We start from the raw sequence: 9,547 nt of genomic DNA, 5'->3' as shown, positions 1-9,547 counted from the left end.
GTTTCTCATTTTTTGTGTGCATATTTCAGCCTTCCAAAGCACATTCTTTGACCTGCAACTCTTCATGCAAAGTCAGAGCTAACCCTTCTGCTTGGGTGAGAACACAAGGCAAATATTTTGGCCTCCATCTGTGGAAATTTTTACACGGGGTGAGTTATGGCAGCATTTAAACAGTTATCAAAAATCACTCTTGAAGAACACTTGAGAGCATTGTTCTAGCCTGGTCATGGAATATATTTATTGCCGAGACAAGCCCGTCTGAGGTTTGGGAACGCGCCATGGCCCCATCACCAGCACGAACCCACTGTTTACAAACATGGCTCTGGTCTCCGTTTATAAACTATCACAGCTTCAATCCCGCGTTAAAGACAATCTCCGCACGGAGACCGCATGGCCAGCACCGCCTTCCACAGAGCTGCGGCTCTGCCGCGGCGGCCAAGCGGGACAAAGGCGGCAGGAGGCGGGGAAATGAAAGAGAGGGGCCGGGGAAAAGAGGGGAAAGAAAAAGACCGGCCGCCAACACCCAGCAGCTGGCGGCCCGGGTCAGGAGCGTTGGCGGGGATGGTGGCCCCGCCCGGGCCCCTCACGCCCCTCACATCCCCGCTCCAGCCCGCCTGTCCTCCGCCTGTCCCGCCCCTCCCCGCTCCGGCCCGCCTGGGTCCCTCCCGTCCCTCCCCTCCCGGCTCCGGCCCGCCCCCGCCATGAGGCGGCTCCGTGCGTGCAGCCGGCATGGAGCGAGCGGGGCGGCGCGGCCGGACCGAGGGGTGTCCCGCCTGGGGGGTGCTGCTTCCCCCTTTCCTCCTCCTCCTCCTCCTCCTGGCAGGTCAGCGGGGCCGGCGTGGGGCGGGAGACGGGCGCGAAGCCGCGGCAGCTTTTCCTCGTCGCGATTGAGTTGGCATTCGGAGTTTGGAAGGAGTTCCCTGGGGTGTCCCGGCAGAGCGCTCCCGGCGGGGTGTGGTTGCGGAGCCGCTCTTGGCTGCAGGGAGAGTGAAGCTCGGGAAGGCAGGACCAGGAGAGGACCTCATTAATGTGTATAAATATCTGAAAGGGATGTGCCAGAGGATGGAGCAGAGGCTCGGTGGGATTGAGCAGGGGAGCGGGGGAACAACGTGCAGAAGTTGATGCATTGCACAGCCCTCTCCAGCCCTGGCTTGGTGCTTGTTTTGAAGCAGAAACCAAGTGTGAGCAGGTTCAGAGAGCTGACCTGCTAAAATCCTGTGAGCATGGCAGAAGCTGAGATTGCCTGGATCCCAGCACAGCCAGCAAAAGGGTCAGCACAGATAAAAGGCAGCAATGGGAGAATTAGAATTTCTCTGGTAAGTTGCAGCCTGGGAAATGAAAGTTACAGTACATCAGGAATGCAAAAGCATGGTTTGCTATCTTTGACTTCAAGTGTCTGCCACTGTAGTACGTGACCAAACAGGTCACCAAGGGTGATGGTGTATGGAAGTCCCTCTGAATTTATCCAGGCTGCAGCTGAAGCCTTGGCTGTAGGGATGGTGATCCCCAGGAATGTTTTTACATGCAGTGGAAGTACAATGTTACCTTCTTGGGGGAACCTGACTTCGGGCTTTGTCCAGCAGAGCACTGGGCTGGGAGCACTTGTGGCCTCAAGTGCCCTGAGCAGGGCAGGGAGGGCACTGCTGGCCCCTGTGCCAGGCACTGCCATGCCATGCCACACTGGCCATGGCCCTGGTGCTGGAGCAGGGAGGGGAGCTGCTGCCAGAGGCAAGGGGAAAGGGAGCCCCAGGCGGCTCTGATTTGCACCCCAGGCTGGGACTGGGCAGGGATTGGGGGACAACTGTTCCCAGACAACTTCCTTCTCTCCTGCCACCCTCCAGATCAACAAGATGTGCAGCCCAGACTCAGGTTTCTTCTGGGCTCCTTGCTGGAATGGAAAAAGTTGGTCTGTGGTGTCTTCACATTTCAAAATGTTCTTTTTCACTTTAAAGGATTAAGTATAAGGAGGAATTGATATGGCCAGCTACCCCTATGGAAAGCACCTAATTCTGAAATACAGAACAAGTGGGAATGGGCTGCCATTAGGATTAGAGAGTCAGGTCACACCTCAAGGGCAGTTCTGTGATTGTATGAAACTGTTAGACTGCATTTTCTTCAAAGCTGTGCTGTACAAGATTTTGATGTTTAAACCTCACGAGTGTTATTTTTATTTAGCAGAAGACTGTGTGGCTCTGTGTGATAATGACTGCAAAGCTTACTGCTGTGATGGGACTGCTCCCTACTGCTGTTCATATTATGCCTACATTGGGAATGTCTTTTCGTGAGTATATTTGCACTTTTTTAAAAAAAAAGGTGTCCTGTGTTCATGAACTCAGTGTAAATTGGCTGTGGCAAAACTATGTTTTGGCAATAAACTGACACAGGGTTTGGGTTTTTTGGTTTCAGTTTGGTTTGTTTTTTTCCTTGTTGGTAACAATCTTCCTTATGCTTTTGAGGTCTCCCCTTACATGTAATTTTGAAACATACCAGAAAGCTTCCTAGAATTGTGGATTCTCTCCTTAGTTTGTGTACAGTCATATAATTTCTGGAGCTAAGCTTTAGAGATAGTGAGAACTTTGTTTCAAGCTCTTGAGCAGAAAAGATGTGTGAATAGAAATCTAATGTGTTTTGTTGAAATGATTTCTCACTCTGAGTCAATAGTGATTGAGTAATGATTTATATGACTTGGATTTGAAATTGATACTGCTTTGAGTACTTTTTTGTTTTCACTTTCACTTTTATTGGCTTGTTTGTTTTTGTTGGAGTATTTTGGCTGTTGGTGGAATTTATTGAACAGATTCTAGGTGAGGGTAATCTGACCCTTTAACAATGTTGGATGAATAGCATGTTTCACAGTGCTTCAAAAAATGGGGCAGATGAAATGAAGTGGTTACAAATATTTTCTATCTAGAGAAAAATACAGGAATAAACTGTGTTGATTAAAAAACACAAGCTCCAGTGTAACTGTTTGTCTTTGCTTTGATGAGGAAGAAGAGAAGCTTGCCTGGTAATGGACCTGGCCTTAAAACACAATTCACAAATTGTACATTCATGTGCAAGGGCAAACCTAAATGGAACATAAAATGCAGTTCTTCATGATAGGACATCTTATTTTCTGTTTCATTACTTACACTAGTAATTTCCTTAACCTTTAGCATGCAGTCTGTGACTTATTCTTGGTTTACATTCTTGACTAAAAGCAGAGAAGATAAAAATGATGTGGCATATGGACTGCCTGGTACTTGGGGAAGAGAGAGTGGGAAGGTGATAATTGCTTTTTCTAGAAAGACTCCTCTGATGTTGGTTTTGTTTCAGCCATGGCACCTGGGGAATAATGCAGTGTTCCCATCAGTGTATTTTATAGCACTTTGAAGGAGTAGGCAGAGTCATGGTATTTTAATACAGAATTGATCCACAGTTTTTAAAGCAGATCAGATGCTTCCGGGGCTAAAGTAAATAAAATTATGGTGGAACACCAGAATCCTTCATTCATCTGGAAATGACAAAGCATGTATGTAAGATCAAATACTGTTGTAGAATGACAAGTGATTGTTTTTCCTGCTTACCGAGTGAATGCTTGCTTTCATTTTTTTTTCTATTTTTTCATGACAAAATAGTTTTTTCATTTACAAGCATCAAAGGAGATGCTCATTCTTGTGGGAAATGGGGTATATTTGTAGGTGAAGGCTTATGCTCACCAGAAGGCCCTGTGGGGAAGGCACAGCTGCAGACTGGAGGTTGGAAGTCATCTGAGGGATGAGGCAGTTGTGAGTGAGGAGAAAGTCAGGTGAGTGACAGCTGGGATTGAGATTCCTGAAGTGGGATCCATAAAGGCTGTGAAGGGTGTGTGGACTGCTCTGGTAGCAACTTCCACTGCTTTAAGGAATCAGTTGACCAGGAAGAGTTTGGGAAGGAGCTCAAGGAATCAAGTGTGCACTCCTCACCTGTCAGGTGAGTAGTCAGTGGAAGCAATATGGGAGGCAGCCAGTGCAGGGCTGGACCTCAGCTCCAGGGAGTCAGTAACTCTCATGACATCTTCAGTGCATCCTAATACCATCCTAATGACATCTTGCAGTGGTTCCTAATGCAGTGTGGGGACCTCCTGGTACTAATATGCATGCCTTACTAATAGGGCATTCCTCTGCCACTGAACTGGGCCTTTTTGTGCTACCTGGAGTTATTGATTCAGATTATGATGGTGAAATACAAATTATGCTATGGGCTCCTGTGCCACCCTGCTTTATACCTGCAGGTCAATGCATTGTACAACTTACTCCTGTTTTCCAACAAAGCTCCTAGTGGGAAGGGTAGACATGGCATAAGTAACTTTGGTAGCACAGGACAGCCACAGGCTTTCTGGACCTGCTCCATTACAACAGCTCAGCCAACCTTGACATGCAGTATGGATGTCAAAAAATTTAAAGGGCTTGTTGATACTGGAGCTGATATCTCTGTTACTAAAATCTGTGAATGGCCTAGTAATTGGCCCCAGATCGACCCTAACTGGGGTGGGAGGAATGCAGCACCCTAGACAAAGTGCTCACCTTCAGCTTGTCCTTGGCTTGATGGGCAAACTGCCCAGATTTCCCCATTCATTGCTGCTATATCATGCCCTTTATGGGGAGATGTTCTGGGACAATGTGGAACCACCAAACAAATCGACTCAACCTCACCAGGAAGCCTTCTTCATAGGGGCAATTGATCAGCTGTTCTGAAATCAAATACTGGACACATGTAAACTCACATGGTAGACTGAAGACCCTGTGTGGGTTGATCAATTGCCCCTACAAAAGGAAGGGCTACTAAACTTACAACAGCTTTGTGGAAGAAGAATTGTCTTTAGGCCATATCTATCTATCCTCTAGCCCCTGGAACACCCCTATATTCTGTATACCTAAGAAAAATGACAAATGGTGATTGTTGCATGATTTACAAGCAGTAAATGCAGTTATTGAACCTATGGTCGCTCTGCAACCTGGGCTTACATCACCCACCATGATTCCTCTCAATTGCCCCTTAGTAATTTAGATCTAAAAGACTGTTTTTTCATCATACCTTTACACCCTGATGATGCACCTCTGTTTGCCTTTTCCGTGCCTACCTTGAATCATGCAGAACCAATGAAGAGATTTCACTGGACAGTGCTGCCAACAAAGCATGTGTAACAGCCCAACTATATGCCAAAAAAATAGTCAATCTTGACCTACAGCCTGTCCATTGTAAATTTCCTGCTGCAGCCATATATCATTATATGGATGACATTTTACTCACAGCTCAAGATCAGTCCATCTTATGTTCTATTCAGGTAGCTGGCATGCAGGCAATTCAATATGCAGGACTAATCATGTCACCTGAAAAGGTGCAGCATGAATCCCCATGGTATTATCTGAGGTGGAAAATTACTCAATAGACCATCAGCCCTCAGTCTTTAAGGCTTTATGAGAGACACCCTAACTTTAAATGAATTACAGGAACTGCTACGTTCATTGAATTGGCTGCGTTGATTTGGGTCTATCCACAAAACTTCTACAACTTTTATTTGACTTACTCAGAGGAAACCCCCACCTGCATTTAGCTGACCCCAGAAGCTAAAACTGCCCTTGCACACTGTGCTCAAGCAATAGGAAACCAACAAAATTGGAGGTGGGATCCTGATAAATCTGTGTAAATCTGCTAGTAAATTTCAGCCTTTTGCTATTCTGTTTCAATGGTTTGCTAATGATAAAGACCCTTTACATATGTTAGAATGGCTATTCTTACCTCAAACCGTGGCAAAGATTGTGTGGACTGTTAATGATATGTTCTCATATTTCGTTAAGAGAGGCAGAGAGCTACTCCAAACTCCCAATGGCCAAGATCCACACACTATCTACATACTCGCAAGTAAAGACAATTTGTCATGGTTGGGATCAGAAGACACTAACTTTCAAACTGCACTTGCAAATTTTTCTATACAATTATCTATCCATTATCTCTCACATTGTTCATGGATGGAGATGGATAACACCTCCTCGTATGCAAGGGACACTAATGCTGAATGTTCCAACATCTCTCTCTTTATTGAGGCCTGTGATCCACAAGCAAGTACTAAGGATCTGCAGCTGCTGTTGAAATATCTGTTAATTGCCTAAGATGCACTGAACTTTATTTTTAGGTGCCTTGTGGACTTGCTGTGCTGCTATTAAAGCATAAAGGGACTGTGCAGACTATCTTCTCCAGTCCTTCATATAGTCCATGGTCAAGATGATCTAATGAAGGTACAATTAGGGTACTTCTGCCCTGTAGCTCTACCCAGCTGCTGAGCAGCCATAGGGCACCATTGTTAATAAACTAGGAAAAATACATTAAATGCAGCCCCTAATGTGTGTTCTTATGCTATGACATTATCAGCAGTTTTGGTTGTGATACTGTGTGCTGCTTACTTCTGTTGTGCCTGTGCATTTGAGTTGTTCCTTCCAATAGTAGGGTAAGAGAGAGCCTGGACATAAACAGTGTCCCTTTCCTCTGCTTATCACTGATGCTTCTCCTCATCCCCAGTAAAAGGAGAAAAGAAGTAATTTGGAACAGGAGGGAAGCAGTCAGCTTTGGAGAGTGGCATGTCCCTCCATGGAGGGGCAGGCACCAGCTTTACCAGCAGATGCCTTGCACTTCAGAGAACAGAGTATCCCTCAGAGTTTGCAACCCTCCAGGCAAGGCAATGTAAACTGAAGAGAACAGGAAGGTTGTCAAGGAGAGGGCAGAGGATTGCAGCTGCTGCTTATCTTCACTACATAATGCATGTATCTATACACATGTATACATAATTGTGTGTATGTATATATGGAATTATTGTCTTATAATATATTTTCTTCTGAAATTCTGCCTTACCATTTCCCTACAACACTAAAACCACATAATGCCACTTGGCATTTTGATCTGGTTCTATTATCTGTGTTGTTGAACACCACATCGATGGTGCCTGTCACCAGCACTTAGGGTTGGGAGCTCTCTGTGCTGTGGAGCCCATAACAGCTCTTTTTCCAGGAGTGCTCCAGGCCAGCTAGGACTGTGACTGGCAGGATCAGGGTGAATAGGGAGGAGCACTGCACTGATGTCTCTGCAATAAATCTGGGGAGGAAGAAACATTTTCTGATAGCAGACTGAGGAGAATTCTACAATGGAAGACAAGCACTGGAGAGACACAAAATGAATTACTTACGTATAAATAACTCTTACAGTATGATGTGCATGACAGGAATTCTTATTTCATTTGTTGGATCAAATCCTTCAAGTACCTGAGCTTTTGGGCCTCTTGTCATATGCTGATTTGGAAATGTAAAGTAAGAGGAGAAAAAATAAACAGTCAGTGTGATTTTAACACATCACTTTTCATTTCTGGGACTAAGGCAACTCCAGGAGTATTTTGTACCAGACCTTGTTGAAATATATCTCTTGGAATGTTATAGGTATTCCTGGAAGACTAACAAAAATTTTGGTATTGCAATAATTTGCATAAAAATAATACATCTTTTCTGTAATCATCTTTGCATTCCACTATAATGTGTAGGATTATATTCTGAATACAGATATTGAATATGCCATAGATAATCATATTCAGATGAAGACCTCTTGGGGTGGAGAAGACTTCTGTGTAAAGAGTCACTGTGTGCAATGTCCAGTACAAAAATGCTCTCAGCTGTGAGTGAGAAGCCTTGCTGTTAATGTAATTCAAGTAATTATTAACCTACCTACAAACCCATTCTGTTATGTGCAAAGGTAGTCCTGTTGGAGTGATGGATGTGGTCTTGTTGAAAATGGTGGTCCTGTGGAAAGGTCTGATCCTTCTCTGGAGATCCAGTGGTGTCCCAAGTCCCAGATTATATACAGGAATATTCAGTTCCTCCTGAATTTCACTCTGGAATGATGTCATTCTGAGTCATTCTGGGGAGTCCTTGGTGGCCCTAGCAAAGATGATCCCCTTAGGGTGAGTGGTGCTGCTGCTTCACTGGAGGGAGTTATCAGACTAGAGTCATGACAAAGATAAAAAAACCCCTCATATTAACAGTTCATCAGAAGGTAGTGTAGAGGGTGGTAGAAAACACATACTTTGGTATTATAACCCTGGTTCTAGTCCCCAAAGACCTTGATGAAGCTGTGTCCCCTGGTAGCTAATGTACTTATGTAGCTGAAAGTTAGTATTGTTTATTTAGTCCACAGCAGTAACTGGAATGGAAACTGGCTTGGAAATAAATTGCCTGTTTACATAAAATGAAATTATGAAAATGGATGACAGGATTACCAGTCTTCTTACCTTGCACTGCTTTCCTCCAGTGGCTCCTTGAAGGGATAATTTGATACAAAATGGCAGTGAAGAGCAAAAGAAGAGGGCTTCAAGGCATGTGGGTTGAATTAGAAGTTATGGTCCTCATTCTCCATTTTCAACAACATTTAAAATTGTCTGAAGTAAAGCATTATTCATCTTTGTTACTGAAGCTTCACAATTGCTGAAAAAAATGTTGAATTTGCATATATCCAGAAATGTAATAAAATGTCAGCTTGACATTAATGCTTTCAGAATTGCTACATGACAGGGGCACTGCAAATATAGTGGCACGTCTGCTTTGTGTCTCAAATAACATGCTACATTAAGACAACATGCTGAGATTAGGAGGGGAACTTTTGTATTTGATGTCTGAATTAGGTAGGCTTACATTATTGCTGTCTCCTAACATAATTTATTGTGCATTAAAATTGCATAGCAAGAGAGGAAATTTTCCTTGTTTGTTATGCATACCTTTCCCACTCATCCTTTGGCAGTTTGTGAGGATGGAATGACCTCCATGGGGTGGCTGCCTGTGCTAGCAGGGGATGGATTTGATGACCTAGGAAAGTTGGAATGTGAAATACGTTAGCCACATATATAAGAATTTGTTCTGGTTTGGGCCTGGGCGAGTCCAACTTTTTGAATCTCTCAGCAAGTTGGAATTTAGGGTCTCCCCCCCATACTCCTCTGCAGTCACTGGCTGACAGCAGCTGCTTACAGGCTGACCTCCAGGCTGGCATTTACACAGCAAACTGTGCCCAATATTGCTTATCCAGTGCAATGGGTAAGTTCTGCAAATGACCTGGCTGTGTACTGCCAGGAGAAACAGCCCTGGTTTGCATCACTCCAACTTAGAAAGTTACAAAACAACTTTGTTTTGGTTTCTGAGCTGTGGATCCTTGTTTAAAGGATGGAGGCTCTTTTCTTCTGTCAATCTGTGAGTCATCACCAAGAAAGATGTCTCAATAGGCACCTGAAGAGCCCTGCAATCCCCTCTGAAGGGTTGGGAAGCCTTGCTGGGGGATCCCACTTTGGAAGCTGCAGGGAGGTTGTTGGGATTGCCAGCCCTGGGCTCTCTTTTCATTGTTCACAATCATCACATGCTTTTAGCAGTCCAGAAAAATAACATCTATAGTTTATCTCCATGTCCTTTGAAATCTGCCAGGTACTGGTACAATGAGAGCCCTTTGAGAGCAGGGCTGTATTGCAGATGGAAAACTGTTGCTGGGTACTCTCTTTCTAGAG

The 9,547-nt window shown here is 44.6% G+C and overlaps 1 protein-coding gene across 2 annotated transcripts in view; it reads left to right on the top strand.

Moving 5' to 3' along the window:
- Nucleotides 1-688: 688 nt before the first annotated feature.
- Nucleotides 689-9,547, top strand: part of CYYR1 (cysteine and tyrosine rich 1) — a 43,751-nt gene continuing 34,892 nt past the window's right edge. Inside the window, exons 1-2 of one of the 2 annotated variants that reach the window (XM_079303011.1) lie at nucleotides 689-823; nucleotides 2,182-2,281. In XM_079303011.1, the coding sequence (XP_079159137.1) occupies nucleotides 730-823; nucleotides 2,182-2,281 (194 nt within the window). In that variant the 5' untranslated portion in view covers nucleotides 689-729. Of the gene's footprint in view, nucleotides 824-1,877; nucleotides 2,282-9,547 lie in introns of those variants that run through there. The other variant, XM_079303010.1, reaches the window with a different exon arrangement.

This window comes from Erithacus rubecula, assembly GCF_903797595.1.
Source record: "Erithacus rubecula genome assembly, chromosome: 1".
NCBI classification, from domain to species: domain Eukaryota; kingdom Metazoa; phylum Chordata; class Aves; order Passeriformes; family Muscicapidae; genus Erithacus; species Erithacus rubecula.
The sequence above is the reverse complement of the archived record's forward strand: the minus strand, read 5'-3'. Positions and strand labels throughout refer to the sequence as shown.